This window comes from Seriola aureovittata, chromosome 11, assembly GCF_021018895.1.
Source record: "Seriola aureovittata isolate HTS-2021-v1 ecotype China chromosome 11, ASM2101889v1, whole genome shotgun sequence".
In the NCBI taxonomy this organism is placed as follows: Eukaryota; Metazoa; Chordata; class Actinopteri; order Carangiformes; family Carangidae; genus Seriola; species Seriola aureovittata.
This window is the reverse complement of record NC_079374.1, coordinates 17,800,504-17,823,663: the sequence shown is the minus strand read 5'-3', so window position 1 is coordinate 17,823,663 and position 23,160 is coordinate 17,800,504. Positions and strand designations below refer to the sequence as shown.

Sequence of the window (23,160 nt, the reverse complement as noted above, 5' to 3'; positions counted from 1 at the left end):
AAAACTCTGCAGTTGTACATGCTCTCCATGCTGCTGCTGAGAAATGTCCATCATATTTATTACGTTTGCTGTTATTAGCATTTCACACATTTCAACTTCAAATCAGCTGATTTTAACACGTCTCTTGGAAGAGTTTGATTTGTGAGTCCTTTATTCAATAAGGATTCGTGGGGGAAGGTTATGTGGTCAACAGGTCACAAGCTCTCTTTATGTTCTTCTTTCTCTCCTCCACTCACTCCAGTGCTAACCGGCAATAAAACAGCAGTTTGTATTCTGACTTTTCCATTTTGTTTCTAAGCTTTTATATTTGCAACTCCGTGCCATTTCCATGACAACTGTCCATCACAGCATTGCAAAGACAGTGTTTGATAGAAGAATGGGTGTAAAGCAAAGCTGATGCCTGATCCAGCAGCCCACTATGTTAAAGAAACAGATGGCTGAGGTGGAGACAGCTGATATGAAGGCTCCCTGCATCGCCAAAAAATTGTAATCATCCTCAGGCATGCTCAGTATTGATCCATGCTGTCATGATTGAGAGTGTAAAATCAGCAACAAGCAGCAAAAGAGAGAAAGCCGGTTTGTGCTCCTGGTACTGCAGAGTTTGGCTGAATGGACAGTGCTCTACACGCCCTCCATATTGCAGCCTGAATGAAAAAGTATGTGTCTCCCTTTATATATATAACATTCAAAAACATTTTATTAATAGACCAGGCCAGCAGATGGACATAAATTCAGCTTGAAGCATCAATACTGTAGCTACCTGTTTGTTCAAAATACACATTGTGATTGACACTCACAACATGTCCTTTCCGAGTTACTCAATGTAATAACCACTGCCATGGCCATGATTTTATTCTTTCTGAGCCACGAGTGAAGGGCGGGAGAGAGAAAGAGATTTTTTCGTATTATTTATTCTGCTCACCGAAAATACTCAACATGACTTTATGGTTGCCAGATGAGGGAGAATTTTTAAATCTTAAAGGCACAAGCTGCCCGTCCTAATGTGTTAGATACTATCACAAATCTGGCAACATTAACAACCAACACTGTGATTTTGGTTTGGCTATAATTGTAAAACCTGGAAATCTCACTCTGTAGTTTCAGTTGTATCTCAAAGTATACACTGGTCTAAACGAATAGTTACACATTTTGAAAGATACACTTGAGACGAGAAGGTTGATACAGTGTTCATGTTTGTGCAAGAAGTACGGATCTTTACAGATTGGAAACAAGGGAAGACAGTCTGGCTCTGTTCTCAGTTGAAAAATCTTCTATAATATATTAACACACTGTATCTTGTTTGTCTAATCCGTACACAAGCAGAGATGTAAAGACAACAACTTGTACTATCACAGGAAGTTACCTGCTGTAATTATTTCTTGGCAAACAACAGCCGGGAGCATTAACCTCCCAGAGTCTTCATAATCACAATCAGCTTACCAGACAACCACTGGAGACGCTGCACAGAGGAACAAGGTGAATGAAGAAACTGTCTTTTGTCAAGAAACAGTTGCATCATGTCACTTCCTCTCAAACCCCTGGCTACACAGACATTAGAGTGGTATTGATCTTCACATGTAACTTTTGGGCACATCCCATATTTCAAACCATTTCTTAAAGAGGGGTAAAATGTCTCCAAAATGTCCCCAGTGTCCTCACAGCATAAACAGCACAAAAACTGCTGCATAAAAAAAAGACATTTCCTGTATCATTCCTCTGCCTGGAGATGTTGGTTTTCTCAAACCTTCAGAGGGTTTGTCCATATTGACAGGAAAAACAGCTCATGTTGCATCACTGTCTGAAACAAAAGTGGTTACCAGTTTTATTTCTTGTGTGATGAGTCAACAGGAAAACATTTTTATTTGTTTCATAAATGTGATTTTTGCTGAATATGTGGAGAGTGTATTTATGTCCTGTAGATTTTTATGTAGAGAGAACAGAACGATATATACTGTAGAGAGATATTGTTTACACCACTTTCCACTTTCACTTGTCACTTTCTGTTATGAGAAGCCTCGTAAAACATATATTCCTGTATATCTCAGGAAAACAATGATCCTTACCAGCATGTCTGTCTGTTTGTTTGTTTGTTTGTTCTCTTGTTCCTCCCTCCCTCTATCCCTCCATCCTCAGAAGGAAAGGAAAGCGGGAGGTTTATTAAAGCTCCTATCAGGGGCAGCGGCTAAGAAGAAACCTCGCTCACCTCCATCCTCCCCGCCCACCCACAACCCCTCATTGGCTGACCCCATCCACCATTCTCACCACCATCACCACCACGCCCGCTCAGGTTCCTGCCCAATGGCGTCGCAGGGGCGAGCCGGCTCCTGTCCAATTGAGAGCGAGATGGCAGGGGCCATTGGGTTGGAGCCGCTGCACAGGAAGTCCGGTTCCCTGGATACCAACTTCCCCATGTCACCCCCAGCAACACGCGTTGGCAACCCTTTGATGGTTCTCCGGCCTGAACCCAAACCCCTGTCCAGAGAGAGGTGAGCACACACACACACACACAGACACGAAACACAGACACAGGAAAACATATATATTTACATGTTAACAATCGGGGAAACTGCTCAAACACAAGAGTAGTTTTACTGCATAGGCTGCTGGCAATTTAGTCTTGCAATTTGTGGGAACAACAATATATAGTCAAACATGATTGTAGTTTTAGTTTCTACAGTGATTAAAAAGCAGTCACATTGTGTGTACATGTGCAGAACAGCAAATACTGTGAGTAATTTTTATGTGACAACTGACCATAATAATCCTGACAAAAAATATTTGACTATCCTGACAGAACGGTAAAATTTAGGGCCGGGAGGATTTGTCATGAGGATGCAGAGTGTGAAGAAAGACTCGTCAGTCCTGAGAGAGTTATTAAACTCACCGATAACAAAAGCACGAGCAGAGGATAAATGGAAACAAAGTCAGAACCAGCCAGAGGCGCCTTTATGAGCAATAAGTCATTACTGTGGGGAACGTATGTGTGTGGGAAAGTAACATAGGGGTTTAATCAAGGTGATAGTTTTCACGCGGATGCCTGTAAGCAGTCAGTCCATTAGTGCCGGCCAGGAGCAACAGTTACAGCTGCTGTGAATCATCAATCGATCATCAATCTATCTGCGAGAGAGATGCAACCATACACGTACCAGCAGACATACACACACACACATAGACACACACACACACTTCATGTTCCTCAGTGGAAACCTGTAAAATGAAGAACACACTTACAGACACTACAACTGTGTCACAGGACATGAAAGAGGAATAAAGCATGTCTCTCTTCTGGGAGCACTGGTTATCACAGCAAACACTGCTCCTTCTGTGTGTGTGTGTGTGTGTGTGTGTGTGTGTGTGTGTGTGTGTGTGTGTGTGTGAGAGAGAGAAAGAGAGAGAAGCAGAGGGGAAAAACAATCTTGTCTTACCAATATTTTGGTAAATGGCAAACCCTGTGGGACAGTGGTACACCGAAACACAGACATAATGGTTACCATAACATCTGAAATGCACTTACTGGCTTCCAGATATAACACAAAACAGCGCGAAGGCCAGAAACTCTCCTATAAATCACACTGCCGTTGTTTTGTGTCACATTTCAGTTTTTCACTATTATTTGTCAAAGCCAAGTGGAAGTAGTCACGCTCTGAACTGTTCAGAAATTTGTTGCAGGTATATATTCAGCTTGCTTCTCAAGAGGGGAAAATCCTGACTAAAACAATTTAGTTAAAGCCTGAATGTTAACAAACTATTTAGCTGCAAATAAAAAATAGAATTCGATACAATTTAAAAGATCAAATGGATTTCAACAACAGGCAGGCTGAGTGAACACATGACCACAAAATACAGGTAAATCCTAGAATCCATTAAAGAAATTAATGGGTTTCCTCTTACCCATAATTCACACCAGTGTCTGTAGCTGTGAACGTACTGGGAATACCTTCTCTATACTGATTACCTATTGTGAAAAAAAAAGTCTCCAGTGATACATGCACAGATTGAATTCCCTCGGATGGGTTGTTCCAGCATGTGATGATGCCCACGCGACTCAACAGCATTATGTGTGTTATTACTGTCTCTGTGTGTGGCAGGTATCGTGTGGTGGTGCCCTACCCCCCGCAGAGCGAGGCGGAGATCGAGCTGCGGGAAGGAGACGTGGTGTTTGTCCATAAGAAGCGGGAAGACGGCTGGTATAAAGGCACCCTGCAGAGGACGGGACAGACCGGCCTGTTTCCCAGCAGCTTCGTCGAGAGCTTTTGAACTGGAAAAAGTAGACAAAAGAGCACACAATGTTCCTGTTTCTGAGTCAGAAAACTCACAAACATGCTACCAGTTCACACAACAGCAGTCACACACAAAGGTTGGGCTGATATTGGTTTTCCAGAATGACACTTTTGGATTAAATATGGATACCGACCTGCAAAAACACCTGTGTAAATTTGATTTAAAAAGCTGCTAGCCCTAAAAAAAAAAAAAGAAAGAAAGAAAAAAAAAAAGTCTGGAATTCAATGGAGAATTTTACTTTCAAACTTTACCAGAATAATCTGTCAATAAATGCTGAACTAAAGAATATTTAATACTGTCACAAAACATCATTCATTTTAATAGTCTCAGAAACCCATATCGGTCCAACTTATTCCCACATACAAACACACACACACACACACACACATATACAGGAAAGCTAGCCCCAGCTTCGACCAGCCCAGCCAAATAGGAAGCAGGTCAGCTTTTCCCCGTCACTCGCCTGACGACAGCGTTGGGTCAGAGTTGCCTCGTCCGACTAAGTGTTCGGACTTGTGACGTTGACTACTGAAGGCACACAGACTCAAAGAGCACAGAAAGACAAACCTCTGCCTCCCAGTTCTCCTCCTTGGCATCATCCACCAGCAAACACTAGCACAAAAAGCATTAGCTCTGCTTTTCCACTGAGACCTCAGAACTTGAGTTTGGGTGCTTTCTTTGTTTGAGAAGTGAAGATTTACCACCAGGTGATGAGGGAAGTGTGTGAGCCTACACACCAGGATCATTGTAAGCACATATCTGTGTCTAGTTTGTGACAACAAGCAGAGGTGTTTCTTTTCAGCCCAATATATGTTAATAACAATGCATGTAGCATTATTATGTTTTTTATATGTTGAAATAGATGTTTGTGTTGTCCCAAACTAGCCATGCTGTGATGATCTGTCACAGGATTTTTAATTTAAAAAACAATAATTGGTACAAAAAGTAAAATATGAATTAGGTGATTCATTTTTTTTCTATTTATATATCACATATGAATTTATACAACCATTTTTTTTTTACATTTCATAGACCTCGCAGCTGCATTGAACCGAATGAACTGATTTGCTGAATGTAGAGAGAAACAGGAAGTTACGCGAAAATTCTCTAAAGAACTGATTTGTATTTATAGAGTTGTGTTTGATCTTCTGTGTGGGATTAGAGACAGAGAGATGCACTTGATGATATCTGATACAACTTGCCAATATAGCTACATATACAGTATTTTACACACTTTCATTATTTATTTGACAAAAGGGACTTCCATGGCTACTTCACAACATTGTATTTTAAGAGCAAGCATAAGTTTTCTTTAAGCAGGTACAACTCTTTTTTAGTAGGATAAAAATCATAACAAAACTTTTTTACAGCCATTTCAGTTTGAAATGTGTGAGTTGATGATATAGTTGGTGCCAGTAAACAGCAACAGGAATTCCTCTTCCCTCAGCCCTTTCTTCACATACAGATTTTTTTTTTTGTCAGACTGCAGCAATATTGTGGAACAAATCATGTGCTGATTTGATGCTTGTGGAGGAATGTTCGGTTGAGGGGGAAACACCTGTGAGTCAGAGGACAGGGACACAAATTTGTCATCACGCAACTGCCAAACAACTTTTCCTCTGATCTTGTCAACCTTTAACAAGTATTTTTGTACCGTTTCAGTCAGTGTACAGTCAGTCTGCTTTGTGAATTTATACGTCCTGAGTGTGGATTAAGGCTTGTCTAGTTTACATCCAGCCACAACTATCTACCTTGTTCCCCTGTTTCTGAAGATAGAAGCACAGTGAAACTCAGAGCTTGACTTGCTCACTGTGTGTGTGTGTGTGTGTGTGTGTGTGTGTGTGTGTGTGTGTGTGTGTGTGTGTGTGTGTGTGTGTGTGTGTGTGTGTGTGTGTGTGTGTGTCTGTGTGTGTGTGTGTGTGTGTGTGTGTGTGAGTGAGTGAGTGAGTGAGTGAGTGAGTGAGTGTAAGAGGTCAGCAGGATTTTAATACCGGCCATGTATTAGTAAATGGAGTGGCTCTCCGCACCTTCTGTTTTTTAAAGACACTTGGCCAGAATTTAGCACAAACTGCTACAGGTCATGTGCACACAGGTGAGGCTCAATCACTGGCTGAGCACACATTTGTCTAATTGGGTCTAACTGGACCATAACCAGGTGAGAGTCTGTCAGTGGATAAGCACACCTTGGTTAACTGGATTCAAGACAATAAATACAAACTTCCAGACAGACGAGCGACGGTACAGATGACGAATCAAAATCAAAAGCCTTATCAACCTTTTTCACGCCATTAGATCTAATGTTTTGATCCATATCATTATTTTCAGCACAATACTGACCTGTCATGGTATTGCCATTGAGGAGACAAAAGAACAGGCAATTTGTACTTGTTTGTTTTTCCCATTATTAGATTGTTGGGGGGAAAAAATTCAAACGTAATCCCTTAAACTGTGAAGGAAAATGAACAAAAACATGGAAGGGAGATACATTTCACAAAGTGAAAACACACACAGTAATTACAGAAAGAAACATGGTCTGCAATCGTTTTCTGGAGGCTGGCAGTGCTCTATGGGTAATTCTGTGCATGTGGAGCAACAGATGAAACCAAAAACACTCTGCAATTTAGATTTTTTTTTTCTCCAGCAGGTCACAGCTCACACAAACTAGGGCTAGACTGACACATGAAGTTTTTCACTTACAATTTTGGCTATAAAGCAGTTGGTCTGATTTTTTTCACTATTTAATTTCCGCTATTTTAACCCCATTTTATGTAAGTGAAATGAGTAAAAGACTATGATAAATGTTACAGCTTTCAGTGGGGTGTTTTAGTTCAACCAGGTAAAAGTGCCATTCTATTTGCCATGAAAATGTCAGAAGATATTAGTTACTGGAAACTTCAATCCAAACATATCTGCATTGGCTTTCAAAACCTGTCAGTCAAACCCTAGTGCCTACAAACGCCAACACACACACTCACACACACACACACACATATATATACACACACAAATACACTGTATCTGGCAGAACAGTCTGTCTTTCCTCTCAATCTCTTCTTTCTCACTCCCTTCATTTGCTATGTCGGTACGATGAGCCTGCTGGTTGTTTTTCTTGCAGATCTGTTCTGCTTGACTCCATTACAAAAAAAACCAGCAGATCCCAGAGCAGCTCTGCACAAAACCCTGAGCGAGCGTCTCTTTATCTGTTTGTACACCCGCTGAACAGAGGACTCTAATTTCTACTGAGTCAAACTTAAGCACAAGTCCTCGTTTGTGTCGGAGATGAACGTGTCTCGACAGTCTTTTCTTTTCCATGAGGCTGATGCTGTGAGGAGGAGGAGGAGAAGAGTTTACACGAGTCAAAACATCAGGAATACAACCACTGCACAGTGGTCACTTTACATGAAATAACTTGAACCGCTGGTTTCACAAATGTTTTCATGTGTTTTATTTACGTGATGTGAGCTTGTCTTTCGCCTCAGCTTCCTGGTTGTAAATACCACTTGAGTACAGCTTGAAAAATGTGAACAAGCCATTAACAGAGGTGGTTATTGCCACTGGACATGAACACAAACCATCGCACATCCAAATTTTTTTCATTGGACTTCATATCAAATTACTGTCCACTCCCTTTTTGGAACATCCTTCCAGGAAGTCTGAGCACTCACCCTGCCATCTTGAATTAGATGTCAGCCATATTTGTTCCTATGGATACTTGTGTGTCTGTGTGCGTGCGCATGTGTGTGTGTGTGTGTGTGTGTGCGCGCAAGGGGAAGGGAGGCCTCTGTATGTAGCTCTTTACAGGAAAAAGGAACTTTATGAAAAAGTTTGGCGTGATGTGGACGCTCATGCCTCATCAGGACTCAGTCGGGTTGTTTGAGTCGAGCGGTACAGCGAGAGAAACCGAAAAAAAAGAAAGTATATATATAATTCTATATTGTGCAGAATATTTATAGGCCTTTTGTGCCATTGAAGTCATGCTCTGCGCTGACCAAGCCCAGCGCTCTCTACCATGTGATCATTATACATCGTCTTGTACTGATGACCCGTGGTTGATTTGATTGTTTTTTCATGTCAAGTGCATTTTTCGCAATAAATGCCTTTGTTTTAAAACAGATTTTCAGTGTCTTTTTGAATCTGCGGCAGCTTCATAATAGAGATCAAACAGAGTGTAATTGGGAGCAATACACATTTGTGTACTCTAATGCGTAATAAACACATTACCTGTATAGCTCATTAGGATTTTACAGTTGTCCCCTGGATGATTCGACCTGAGAATCATATTATATTCTGCTCTAATTATAATTACATGAGCTCACAATGTGCTCATTATGAGCTCATGGAGTCTTATGAGCAACGCTCCAGGTGAGGTTATCTGCCAGTGTGAATTATTGTCTTTATCATGCTGGTAAAGGATGTTCAGAAATAAAAGCAGACACTCTTGCTATCTTTTCATCATTCCCTCCATCTTTTCCTCTCCATCCTCCTGCATTCATTCTCTCCCTGCCTCTCTCTCTCTTGTGTTCCCAACACTGGCATGGTCGAGGTGTGTAATTGGTAATTTCAGAGCGTCGCTGGCACTCCCCTTAAATGACAACCTCTTCTCTCCAGCAGCCGGGCCTGTCTCCAATGATCACCTCCATTTGCATTTAGAATGAGTGGCAAAAGGTGACAAGGGTATGTGTATGTGAAGGTCTGTGTGTGCCAGCACACGGGTGTGACAGTTATCTTGGATGTAAGCGCACTTAGAAAATCTTGACTCAAACACAGAGGGTCTACCAGGTGTATTTAAGGTGTGCAGGCAGCAGATCTAGATTTTTCAGTTTTCTGCAGTGTAGAGATAGTGTTTGCCTCTGCCAGGAAAAAACTGGGAGAAATCACTTTTCCGCCCAATAGACGAACAAACCAGAGTAAATAAAGGTGTCTGTACATACACACATAATCTTTCTCCACCGTTTGTCTTGGTGAATGGTTATCATCGGGGTGTCTTCCAACCTAACATTGAGGTGCTGCAGACCCCTGCAGGGGGATCAGCATCCGGCTGCTTTACGCCAGACCTGTCTGTCTACCTGTCTGTGGGCCACCTCTGAGTCACATGAAGGGCAACAGAGCTGGAGGGTAAGACACTGCAGGGAACAAGACCTCTACCAGTCAATACAGGGCAGTCCCTCTGTGTGTGTGTGTGTGTGTGTGTGTGTGTGTGTGTGTGTGTGTGTGTGTGTGTGTGTGTGTGTGTGTGTGTGTTTGTGTGTGTGTGTGTTCGTGTGTGTCTGTGTGTGTGTCTGTGTATGTGTGTGAAATAAGCAAGTGGTGGGCAGGGGCTGCTGTCTCCTACATCTTTCTCTAAAGGGTGATCATCCTCTGTCCTCTTAGCTTCTGATAAAGGGAAAGAAATACACATTACTTTACATTGGACATTTTCCTTTAAAATGAATCACAGGGGTGTGGCGAAATTTAGTCAGGAGATTTGAAAACACTATGCAGATGCCTTTACACACACCAAACAGCAAATGTATACTTCATACTGTATACTGTAACATTAACAAAATCACATGTTGATTTCTAAAAGGAAAATACTGGAACAAAAAAGCCCTCACTCAATACAGCCCAACCCAATATTTGGTGAACTCGTTCGCACTATGTTTGAAGTGAAGTCATATTAGATCATTCCGATGTGCCCTCCAAGAGACTACGTCTCCAAGACAACCGATTTAGGCATGCTAGCATTTGATTGACTGAAAGGACGGGGGCTGTCTGAAGGCTCACATCATGTGAGAATATTACAGTGGTGATTAACGTCACCAGAAAAATGTCAACTGATGTTATTTAACCATGTTAGCTAGCATTATCTAGCAAGCTGACCCTGGCTTCTGTCTTCTGTCGGCTAGCAGTCAGGTTACTAGAAGGAGTAAACATAAAATGCTGCATATATCAAAGTATGAGTTTAATTTCTGTAAAAAAAAATCCCATGAAAATGTCACCATGAATACTATGACATTTTTGTGCCTTACTATACTATGACGTTTTTATGCCTTATTATACAACAGTTATACCAAGTAATTTGATGGAGAAGCATTCCATCTGTGCATGAAAGACAGAGTGCTAACATAGAGTGGGACTTTTAACTTTGTGTATAACTCCACTTTACAGGTTACTCAATAAATCATTAGTGTTACATTAATTGAATTAAATGAGGATGAAGGGAAGAAGCCTGGATAATTCAGCGCACAACTGAGGTAACGTGTATACAAAGTAGCAAGCTAGTGTGTACTGTACATGTCAGGACAATGTTTATGTGTTCAGTTGATAACTGGCGACTCTAATGCCTTATTATACGATGACTTTTTATGCCTTACTGCACTACAATGTTTTTATGCCTTAGTATAGGTTAGTATTACATTTTTATGCCTTTCTACACTATGAATTTTCTACACCTTACAATACTATGACTTTTTATGCCTTACTACACTATGACTGTTTTATGCCTTACTATGCTTTGATGTTTTTATGCCTTACTATATGATGATTCATTTATGGGGCTCGGTGGTGCAAGATATAAGTTTATTACATACATGAAATAAAATGCAACTTTATTAAAACATGCTTCTCAAAATTCTGTTAATATAGGATTGTCTTAAAAATTTCTTATTAATTTCTAAACATACATGTCTATATTTTATATTGACATGTAGCAGGGCAGGATAGTAAGTAGGAAGTGACATCACACACAAGAGGAGGGAGGAGAGGTTACAAATCAGAGACACCTGAGCTGGGAGAGGGGGGGAGCTCAAACAAAGGAGAACAAAGGAGGCTGAAGCAGAAACAGTGTGAGAAGTGAGACAAGGAAATGAAGGAAAAGAAACCAGTACTGGGATCTAGAACTGAAAACTCTGAGTAAACTGGAGGTGGCAAAAGAAAAACAAAAGAAAGGAACAAAGGATCGGTTTAAGGAGAAGAGGATTGAGCTCCGGGGAACAGGCGACAGTCTCAGGCCGGTTTTGATCTCAGCGAAACACCTCTCTCTGTCCGGGTCAAAGCCCGCACTCCTTCAGATAAGTCCCTGCACCCCTCATTCTCCAGGCTTCTCCAGCTGACTGCCCAACTCACCTGCCCCTCACATGCTCACACACACTTACACTCATCCTCAAACTCCCCACTGACTTCCATTGCATTCATTCATTCAATTGCCTTCATTCTTTCATACACCCACACCCCACAGAACTCCTCTGAACTGAACTGAACTGAACTGAACTGAACTGAACTGAACTGAATTGAACTCTTTCAACCTAAACTGAGCTGAACTGCTAGCCTTTGATTATCATTATTATGAGCCTGATTACGGAGTGAATTAAATTTCTATGAATTAACTGTTTAATTTCTGTAAATTGATTTCTGAAAACCGGTATTGATGATTTATTTAAGATGATGATGATGATGATATTTGTTTTAGTTGCTGACTGATTTCTAAAGACCGGTATTAATGATTAATTTCAAATGATGATGATGATGATATTTGTTTGTGGTTGCTGACCTATTTAATATATGAATATTAATTTAAATAATTTAAACATTTGATAGGTTTAAGGTCGATTAACTTTTGCCTGTCTGGCGCCAAACCTTATTCTTTTTAGGAGAGGCAGCTTCTACGCTACAGACATATATAATATGAACATATACTGACAGGCTTTGGGATGGATACATATTTATGTAACATATATATAATAATATAAACAGACATACTAAATACATGTTTGTATTAGCTAGATATACATGTCAGTAGGTGATATTGGTCCAAACTATTTTCATGTAATTTTGACATATATAGGCTATACTTTAAATTAATATGATTTTACTTCATATGTACATATATTTCACATATGGAAATTCCAGACATGTACATATATTACATTTGCACATGGGCACCCTGTTTGGGTGAAGGCATTAAAAAGCCAACCTCTTTGTTTTGGAGGGGTGACAGGGTTGTTGTGTCCCTACCAATGTTGAGACCAAACTTACAACCTTGCTCTGTATATTCTCTTACAGAGAATGAGCGAACACAGCGCAAACAAGTTCCCGGGACGCCCCGTTGACCTTGGCATTAAGGCGCCATCCATGAACGGTAATGTCCCTAGTTCATATCTGGCCGGGGACCTTTGTTGTGTTATTTCCTGTGTCTCTCTCTGTCTTTATTTCCTGTCACTTCTCTAACTGGCTGTCCACAGAACACCATAAAAGAAACAGATTTCTCTTCATTAGGACTTTGATTGGGAGTGTTCTGAGCAGAGGATTCTGGGTTGAATTCTACAGTTGTGTATGTTTTACAAACCATGTTTTCAATGTGGTTGCTTCAAAAGTAAAAAAGAACCCATGTTTCCTTGCATCAGTGATCTTCGAGAGATGGTCTTGCACGCATGCTGGTGTATGACTGATCAACAGTTGGTAGCAAATTGTGAGATCAACAAACAGACAAGAGTATATCATGACAAAAATACAAAGATTTATTTAGAAAGAAGGAAAAAAGCTCCCAAATAACACTGTTTATTCCTTAAATACAAGTGTAGTACAAATGGGTCTCAGACAGGCTTTAGTCCATTAGGCATCGGTGTGTTTCCCTGGATGTCCAAGTGGATAGTGTATAAACTTCACACAGGTAAGGCACTAACACATCTTAAGCTCTAGTGTGAATATAAAGTGGCAGCATTTGTGAGTAAATGTTGGTTCAGATATCACACTTGTACTGGAAACCAGCAACACAGTGTCATGATTTACTCTGTACTGTAAAAGGCTACGAGGTGTGAAACACCAGGGAGAAGTGAATAAAAAAAATTGCTTAAAATATAATCACAAATGCATCCTCCTCCTCTTCCTTTACTCCCTCAGCAAACACTGACTTGACATGTTTGTCAGCTCTTTTCAGACAGACTGTTTGTGTCAGCAGGAAAAATAGGGGAGCAAGTAAAACACAAGATATATAAATATATGCTGTAACATGTACCTAATCCAAAATCAAGCCTTGGCTTCACCCCCCTAGAAACCTGTGATTGGACGGGAGAAGTTCAACGTTCAGAAGTGAATCAACAACAGGAGTATCAGTGTCACTCCTGCAGGGTTTTAGTAAAGCTGGTGCATTCATATTGAAGGCTTATAGCATCAAGGAGGTGTGACAAAAACAAAAATCAGAATACACCCCAAAAAAAACATAATACACAAAAAAAAGGAGAAGGAATTATAATGCCCTGTGACCATAATTATAACAACTCTGAAGAATGCGCTAAATCAAGCTTCAGAAATTATCAGATACCGCTTGAGCCCTTTGCAGAAATGGATTCTCTAACATTGCTGGATTTAGCTACATGTCTGTTAAATTAATTGAATATTTGGCCTTTCAAACATTTCTGCATATGCTGCAATGCACACACTATATACCTTCTCAGTGCAGTTGCACCACTGCTGGAGAACAGCGATTAAAAGGAAAAATAGTAAGGTGAAGTTGAATATTAATCTCTATAGCTTAATTAATGACCTACTTGGCCCCACTTCTCAGTACTGTAACCAACCCTGTAGATCCCCTGATAAATTTTTATCATTTATTTTATCAATTATTATTCTGCTGCCTATATTATTATTTTTAAATATAGTTGAAATTACATGCTGTATCTAAGCATCTTGCTGGATTTTCATGGTATAAGTAGCTGGTATGGATGAAAGCAGAAAAGGAGGACTTATGATTATTGTGTTTTTTTTGTTCTCCTTTTGTGAAGTCATGAAAAGAAAAACAAAATGAAAACGTATCTTAAAATTACTTATTTGACATGACAGTAATCTCTTCTCTCATTTACAGTATTTGTAGATTATTAAACAGAATTTATTTTCTTTGTGGATTTAAAAATAAAAGAATGTAACCCTCTTTATCTTTTAGATGAATTCTGCATTTAATTACAACTTGAGCTGCATTGGACATGTTATGCAAATTTCAAGTTCTACACTGACAGATTGCCATTGCACCTTTTTTTGAAAGAGACTTGGGCATTTGCAGAATTCAAACTTTGAGACAAACATGTAAAACTGCTGGCAATCTTACTCCAGGAAATGCATGTCTGAAAGGGGCGGTATAATAATTTACTGTATGGTACAGATTATTTGGAAGGTCACAAGACTAGTTTGCTTCATTATAAAAGGAGGAGTCCCTCATGATACAGTAAAGATTTGGCAGACATAAAATGTGACTGATTAACTGTATTATTGGTACCTATCCATGTCTGTGTACAGCTTCTAGTGTGGAGGTGGTGAGGATCAATCCACTGAGGTATCCTCAGTCTGAGCAAAAAAAGGGAGGTATATGAAAAATAAATGTTTTATATAAAAATGAAAGGATAAATATAAAATATTACACAAAGAGGTATAAAACCCACAAAGGAGATTAAAAATACAATTGAGGAAAGTGTACACAGGGTTCTTGGGTACAGTCATTAAACTTTGGCACATAATCAAACTCACACTTGCACACACTGCTGGTTTGTGTGGGGTTTTCCTGGTTAGTGTTTGAGACTGGCCACAAAGGGCTGGAAAAGATGTGGACAGAATGCCACTGGTTATACTGGTCATAATGGAGTGTACTTCAGAGTCTTCACATAAAGCCAGAACTAAAAGAGAGAACAAGGAGAGACAGATGTACATCAGTGAGTTGAGAATCAATTTTACAGCATAAAAAAAAAAACATACTGCACATTATATTGTTGAATTTGACAGACACCACAAGCACCTTTATCTTCCTCTTACATCTTTAGCCTATGTGGCCTTTCTTCCATTTCATTATGCAGTCCTACATATCATTAGGGCTGTGCAATTAATCAAATCTTATTTTCGATTACGATTTTGGCCTCCAACGATTATAAAAACAAGATAATCAAGAGAAAACGATTATTGTGCGCTTTCAGTTTCACAACAAATTTCAGCCTCCCTACAAAAACCATCCGACGTTATCAGGTCCACTCTCAGTACTGAAGGAATTAGGAAAATAGATTTTGTATTTTTTGTTGCAACATAAAAGTTCTCTTTCACATTCACCAACTTTGTTTCTGATGAAGACATTCATCTATGATGCATTTTTGCTTTTCTCCACACAGAAGTTCATCTGCATCTCTCTCTCTCTGACCCTGTGTGTGAGGGGCGGGGCAGCGCTCTCACACACCTTGGAGCACCGTGTGCAGGTGTGTTTTGTACGCTACAGCCTGGAGCCCACACACATTATACCAACATGGGTTAATGATGAAACTGACCATCATCCAGCTGATTGTTCTGGGTGTGTTCTTAAATTCAGTCTGAAATGGACAGAGTATCATCTGAACTGTCCTTTAGAAATTCAGTTTCAGATCGGTGTTGGTGGTGGGTATCATGCTCAGATATTTTTTACTTATATTGTGTATAATGGGAATAACCACATCGACACAGTGCTTTTTGTTTTGAAATCATTTTTTTCCCCGTTTTTTTCCTAAGTCAATGAGAAATCGTGCTGAATAATCGTGATCTCAATATTGATCAAAATAATCATGATTATGATTTTTGCCATAATCAAGCAGCCCTACATATCATTCTTATTTTATTCTTCTGTTCTTGTTTTTACTGTCAAAAACTAGAAAAACAATCACAATCACAATCAATATCTGATGAAGTCTGAAACAATGCAACAAAAAAAAAAGAACAAATACCACAAGTAGCATACAGTTACCACAAGTGTAATCAAACCCACCACTCGTCATTAAGTATGTTGCCCTACATTAGTCTTTCCAGCAAGTGGCAATATGTGCACAAGTAATGACTCAGAAAGTTTGATTTCACCATTGCAATCAACAGAAGTGTTATTGGATCCTGAATCCTAAACATTTTCATAAAATACAAGCATCAGCTTTCAGAGAAGCCTCTTACTTCTTGCGGTCCTTGTCCTTTTTGCCGTTGGCGGTGAGACTCTGGGCCTGCAGGAGCTGAGCAGCAGCTCGTCTCTTACTGAAGGAACTCTGGTCCTCGTCCAGGAGTCTCTTCTTTTCCTCCAAAGCAGCTTTCTCATCTGCGTGGAGGCGCTTCAGCTGCTCAAAACGGCTCTGCAGCTGAAAACCACACAGTGACAGGGAACATGATTAAGATAATATCAAGGAGAACTAATTACCATTTCATTTCAGTATCATAATGTGATTGCTCTCTTACGCCAAATCCAAATTTCATGTGAAATGCCAAAAAAAAAAAAAAAAAAGGTTTTGTTTCTTGGAGCGGAAATATTGTTGTAATATCGATTTACTGAAATACTAGAGATGAGTAAAAACAACTTTAAAAAACCAAATGTTGGTAAAATCATGCACGTTGAATATATTCAAAAATAAATTGAGCTCAATTTACTACATTCAGTGGGAATTAAATAGAGTTCATTACACAGGGCTAACACAGAAGAGATTTTGCTAAATGTAAGTTAACTGATTCATAGTTTCCAATATTTTATCAGTTTGAGAAAATCAATTCAGCAATTCATACCTCATGGGTGGATACACATCTGGCATGTCTACGTACCTCTCTCTCAGCCTCCTTCAGCTCGGCCTCCTTCTCCTTCACCCTCTGCACAAACATCTGCCTCATTTCATCCTCTCTCTTCTGCAGCTCCACAAGGAACTCCTGACGCTTGGCCTCATAAGTCTGCTGCAAACTACACACACACACACACACACACACACACACACACACACACACACACACACACACACATATATAAATATGTATACAGGACAATTGTCAATCATGTCAGTTGTACATTTTTCTTTGCATAGATGCAGGTGTTTGTGGTTAACAGCTCACCTGACAGGTTTGCACTCTGGGTCTGTGTCTTTGAATCCCATTTCCTCCAGTTTGCAGCGTCTGTACAGCTCATAGTGGCGAGTGTGTGTCTGCTCTCTCAGGTCCTCCATGTTTACACAAATCAGCATCTCTCTCAGCTTCACAAAGTCGCAGTGATTCTCATTCTCCACTGACACACACATCAAATAGAACATTAGACAAGTTACAGGGTTACCCGTATACGCTGAGGGATCTTTTTATGTCAGGCTAGAAAAGCCTTTAAAACAGCATTAAAACCAGGATGGGACACTAAAACAGACAGTGATGACAAATTTTACTGCAGGCTGGCAGCTGCTTAAAGTAGGACAAATTAGGTTTTTACACAGTAAGCCCAGTGAACAGGAATGTGCTGATTTCAAAATTAAATCACACTGTGTGGAGCTCTTTCTTGTAAGGGTAAAAAATGTTCTGAGGGGATAATAGATGTCCACTATATCAATTAACAGCAGGATTTTTGGTAATGCTAGCCAAGTTGTATAGAAACACACAGTGATCCATCTTACCTTGTACAACACCCCAGGGATACTGACGAGCCTTAACCATCTTATTGCCAACGCAGACTTCCTCTGTGCTACCGACTACAGCAAATGGCAAATGACCCTACAAAACCAAACACAGTATGAAATTTGACTGTGAGAAAATATATCACATAGTGAGATTCATACCACTGCAAAAAATGACTGGTGTTAGGTATAATATGTAACTTTATATACTTATTAAGTCACAACTGTCCTTTATACCAACTCCCACAGCAATTCTTCCTCACCCAAGCACAAATGCCCACACCTACAGTGTATCTGTATTATGTTTATGTACATTGCTGATGCTACATAGAAATTCAAGTTCAGTTCTGCAACTGAACTATATGTGAAAATAAAGACAACTGCACACCGACAGACCTTGGTGAGAAAACTGTGGGAGACACTATGGCACTTGCCGTCAAGTGTGTATGTATGTGTGCGTGTGTGTGTGTACACACACACACACACACACACACACACACACACACACACACACACACACACACACACACGCGTGTTCTCTTACGTTCATAGTAGTGTTGACTTTGGCCACGGTCTCATCATCCAGGGGGAACTGGTAGATTTGGACACCGTTGCTGACCAGCTCACTCATGATTTTGATCTTGAACTTATGCAGCTCACTCTTACTGATGGTGTCAGCTTTGGCAATCACTGGGATGATGTTCACCTACATCAAGATAGGACACACAACCATTAACCCATTTGTCTTCCTCAGCTATTATTTACTACAAATATTTAGGCTTCAGAAAAAAAATATAACACTGTAACTTATAATAATTGTTATAATTAAATGGCTAAATGTTCTGGCTACAAAAATTAAGAAGAGGTGACACAAAGTATTACAGCTTAAGAACTCAGGGGAGCACCAAGGTCACTATTTTAATTCTACAGTTAGGGTTTAAATGATTCACTCTGCTTAAAATAGTAGCAAAGGGTAAAACAAAGAAACCACAGAGCCTCCTCCTTGTATGTTAAAGAGAATTTTCACTTTATTGCAATTAAGTTCTCATCATAAGCACCTTTTAAACAGAGATCCTACATATTGCTGTTAAATGGACCCCTCATAATGCCGGCTTTACCTTTTTACACTGAACCAAACAAAGCCAGCATATTGCTGCCCCAGGGTGTGATTTTAGATAGTATGCCGTTGTTCTGGACACAGAGGTGTGATTTGTAACACAAGCGTCTGAATGTCTCCATTTTACACAGATGTTGATTCAGCTCTGTGACGACCCCCACTGCCGCATTATAGGCTTAACAAGAGTGTCCTCCCATTCCATGTTTGTACCTTTTATACAGAACAGTGAGGCGGAATAAAGGCGCTACATTCCTGTCTTGAACAGACTCTATAAAAAGGGGCTATAGATACAGTAGAGCATCTTTTCCATTGATTATGATAAATCATAGCCACTAATTCATCAATACCAATGTCAATATAGCCACCGTGGTGTTGTCATTGTACTTATTGTTCATTTGAAGGCAGTTTTTTTATATAACAGTTTGTTGGTAGGGTTAACTTCCCTAAACTTAACTAGTAACTGGGCTAAAACAAGCTAATCTCACTGACCAACGTATCATAGCAATACATGCAGAAGCATTGATTTGGTCTGACTCTGGCAAAATACAAACATCAGAGCAATTCAACAAAAAACTTTGACTATTCCAGCAGTATTTGTTTCTATTTCTTTATGTAAAATTCTTTTTTAAGAACTGCTTTTAGATGTGTTATATAAATCAAATCTACTGATGTTATTTCTGGCCCAGTAGCCCTCTCTGCTGTCCAGGTCATCCCACATTCCTGTCTGTCCGTCGTCTTGTTGTACCAGAGATAGAGGCCTGGAATGAGCTGCTGTCACTACACAAGCTTCTGGGCCAGACCACACACCCGTACACACATACAGAATACACACTGATCCCAGCAGGGAAAACAAAACAATGCTAGGAGATCTGTTCCAACAGCTGTCTGAGTGATGGACTGTCTTTCTGTCAGTCCTGCACATTCAACAAATGGCTCTTTCTGTTTGTATCCGTACAGTGACACAAAAGGACAACTCGAGTGTGTGTGCGTGAAGTGATTACAGCATTCCACTGCTTTTTCTACTCCATTCACACGCAAATCCGGGGCTACTGACACTCCAAAGCAGTGAAATCACACAAACACACAAAGAAACACGAAGTCACTGCACACAGAGAGCATGGGAAAGTTTCTGACCACTTCAAGAGCTGTGGGAGGGGTTTTAGCCAGTTGGATAGTGAACCACTCCCAACAGTCAGACAAAAAAAAACACAGGAAAGTCTAGAAACAACTACAGCATATGCCCATATCCAGAACCTCCCGCTGCACATACACATCACTTTATAATCAATTTTTCATGTAATGCTCACATTCACCTTAGTGCCCTTCTAATTTCCCACAATGAAACAAAAGCATGTGACACTGAATGTAAGTCAACATGCCAAACAGCGATGACTCATATGTTCTGGAATCTCGATCGACAGCTCATTTGATTTAATGAGTTCACAAGGGAGTGTTACGCAGCAACAGTTTCAGCAACTAATCCTAAAAAGGTAAATATAATGTCCAGTGAATATAATCTCCCATGAGACAATACTGTATATCAATAAATGAGCTAAACAGTTTGTCCTTCACCTTGAAAACAGCAGTTGACAGAACAGCTTTCACTCAAAGTCCACTTACTCGCTTGTTGTAGATCTTTTGATACAATCATTCTTGTCAATTGCTGTTTTCTAGCTCAAGAATAACCCATTAAACTTAATTCTTAAACTAATATAATTAATGTGTGAAACAACTTGCACAGTATATTCTTGGTTACTCCATTAAAATGAGCCATTTGTCCAATTTCTAGATATTCCTCTTAGAATTCAAAAAAATTCCTGTCCATCCTTATCTGGGATACAAAGTTCCTCTCAAAATGTTGCTTCAGAAATCCTACATCAAAGTGAATATTAAAAATCCACTTGATGTATTATACAACACTGGTCTGACTCTTTAGCGCACATACACAGTGATCATTTGCCTACCTTGCTGTCTAGTTTCTTCATGGTGACCAGGTCCAGAGATTTGAGTGAATGACCTGAGGGGGAGATGAAGTAAAGGCAGGCGTGGACTCGCGAGTCATGGTAGTTGTGAAGAGACCGCTTGATTTTTAGCTCCTCCTGCAGATAACTCTCAAATTGCCTGTCAATGTAGTCCACCACCGGCTGATAGCTACAGAAGAGACATATAAGGCTGATCAGTGATGTGAGTAAACAAAGATTAGTTCACAACTGCAGTGAATTTAAAATAAGATGTTTACCTAAACTTTCATTCTTAATCACATTCACTCTTGTCAACACTCAAACTCTCTTTGAACACACTCTGAGACTGTCACTCTTCTTCCCCTTCCACACACTCTGCTTCTCCCACCTCTCTTGTTTGTTCATTTGGTCTCCGAAGCCCACAGTGTTGACCACAGTGAGGCGTAATCTGACGTTACTCTCCTGCAGGTCATAGGTCTGGGCCCGCAGCTTCACCTGAGGCTCAAAGTGGGATGACTCAAAGTTCTCAAAGTTGGTATTGAATAGAGTGTCCATCAGAGTAGACTTGCCGATACCGGTCTCACCTACAGCCATAAAGAGATGTGAAACCATTTTTAATTATTAAACTTCACAGTTGAGATGCAATACTATACTCTGAGCATCAACAATGCTAAGAAATGTAATAACCGTAAAATTCTCCTTTGCTAAGTGAGGGATGTCTGAACACCCAAACCATTTTACCAGCTGGCTGAGAGATTTGAACCAGTATCCTCCTTATCACAGCACTGCTGCTATGACCTCATGTCAATGACTAACACAAAGCCACATTAACCAGATGGATACTAAGTTATCAATCATTGCCACTATGGCCAGAATGTATTCTAAGGGGAAACAGAAAAGGAGCTTTAAAATCAGACGGACCTAAGCAATTACATGCACCCATGACATTGGTAGTGACATCCTCAGAATGTGACAATATAAGTAACAGTGTGTATAATGTGTATGTACCAATGCAGAGAATATTAAAGCAGAAGCCCTGGCAGATGGACTTGTTGACAAGCTGATCTGGAAGGCTGTCAAACCCCACATGGCCTGCCAAGGACAGGGGCCGGACTCCTTTATCCTGAAGAAGAAATCACACAAACAAACAGATCATCCTCAAGAGCCTAAAGAATTTTTTCTTCACAAAATAAGAAAAAGGATTATCCCAGGGAGGTGGGATCATTTTAGCAACAAATAAAAAAAATGATAAACTTTTATAATTTGTTCACGTACATCCAATGAGTATTATTGTAGGGGAAATTGTAAGAGAAACTGACATATCACTTTAATACATTGAGATTTTGTTGTAGGGATGCACACTAATCCATATTAAGACAGATAATAAAAATATTCCTACACAATTACTGCTCAATACATTTTTTTTTAGTATATCTAACTTTCTTAGAATTAAAATGGCTTTGTGATTTTGAAGTATTTTATTTACAAGTGGCTCAGTATCTCACCCAATCAGACAGAAACATGGGAAAACACTACCATGAACCAATCTTCCTAAACTGTGCTCTTCCGTTGTCCTCCTCTGACCTGCTCCGATCTGAACTAATCAAAGATCCAGAGTAGAGCCTGGTATGATATTCCTCATGATAGACCTCCAACATACGATCATTTTACTCTATGATGATTATGTGTGAAACGATTAACGATCACACAAGTATCAGCAACGTCAGTGGCCACCAACTTTCATTCAAAAATGTAGCGATTTTGTGGTACTTATCGAGCTAGCCACTAAGTTAGCTAGCTAACGTTACCTACAAAGGTTACTCCTATTACATGAACTAGCTACATTTTTGCCAATTTCTGTGTCGGTAAATGTAGCACACGAGTCTTCAACCGTGCGGCACACAACTATTTTCAGAAACTTTTGACTGCTGAATGGTTAAGTTAGCCAGCTAGTGCCCCCCGTGGGTGTATTTTGATTGAAGTTGTAATACGGAATCCCTCCTTAAAAGTTTTAAATTAAAGCCGAAAAGACCCGCATGATATTCTGAATATATGTCGACGTCGCTGCCAAATTTAAACTAAACGAAACTAAACTAAAAAAGTAACTTGAAAGACAGAAACTAGTCATCAGGCTAGCGGGAGCTAACATAATGGTAGCCCTGGACACTCCCTGCTCAACTGTCAAGAAAACTGTCATTTGTCAACCACAAGGAAGGAAAATACTAACCGGCTGCCGAGCAACATCCGAAGAAGCCATAGTTTTAGACAGAATTTAATATCCCCAAATAGTTTTACAAAAAATACAACAAAACTAACTAATGACTGACAGCTTTTTTTAGAATCTTGGTCAGGACCGCCTCACAGCGTCTACCGTCGACAACTGGACAGACTACACCACCCACAACAACGTAGGAATTAGGTG

At 39.9% G+C, this 23,160-nt stretch overlaps 2 protein-coding genes across 4 annotated transcripts in view; one reads left to right on the top strand and one right to left on the bottom strand.

The window, feature by feature from the left end:
* LOC130177491 (E3 ubiquitin-protein ligase SH3RF3-like) overlaps positions 1-8,395 on the top strand; it is a 97,997-nt gene extending 89,602 nt beyond the window's left edge. For 2 of the 3 annotated variants that reach the window (XM_056389310.1, XM_056389308.1), the window contains 2 exons: positions 2,134-2,486; positions 4,089-8,395. In XM_056389310.1, coding sequence (XP_056245285.1) covers positions 2,134-2,486; positions 4,089-4,257 — 522 coding nt within the window. In that variant the 3' untranslated portion in view covers positions 4,258-8,395. The remainder of the gene's footprint in view (positions 1-2,133; positions 2,487-4,088) is intronic. The other variant, XM_056389309.1, reaches the window with a different exon arrangement.
* A 4,358-nt stretch (positions 8,396-12,753) lies between these two features.
* On the bottom strand, positions 12,754-23,108 carry septin10 (septin 10). Its single transcript, XM_056389294.1, has 10 exons — positions 22,966-23,108; positions 21,747-21,861; positions 21,127-21,322; positions 20,742-20,928; positions 18,205-18,366; positions 17,661-17,757; positions 17,119-17,287; positions 16,837-16,969; positions 16,204-16,382; positions 12,754-14,921 (listed from the first exon to the last, which is right to left on the bottom strand). Exons 1-10 carry the CDS (start codon positions 22,993-22,995, stop codon positions 14,906-14,908), a joined length of 1,284 nt encoding a protein of 427 aa, XP_056245269.1. The 5' UTR covers positions 22,996-23,108; the 3' UTR covers positions 12,754-14,905.
* Positions 23,109-23,160: the final 52 nt, after the last annotated feature.

Excerpts from the sequence above, each read along its gene's own strand:
- septin10 (XM_056389294.1), bottom strand. The coding sequence starts at position 22,995 with ATGGCTTCTTCGGATGTTGCTCGGCAGCCG. Across the intron at positions 21,862-22,965 it reads CGGATGTTGCTCGGCAGCCG|GATAAAGGAGTCCGGCCCCT; the intron begins GTTAGTATTTTC and ends TTTCTTCTTCAG. Across the intron at positions 20,929-21,126 it reads CAAATGAACAAACAAGAGAG|CTATCAGCCGGTGGTGGACT; the intron begins GTGGGAGAAGCA and ends TCTCTTCTGTAG.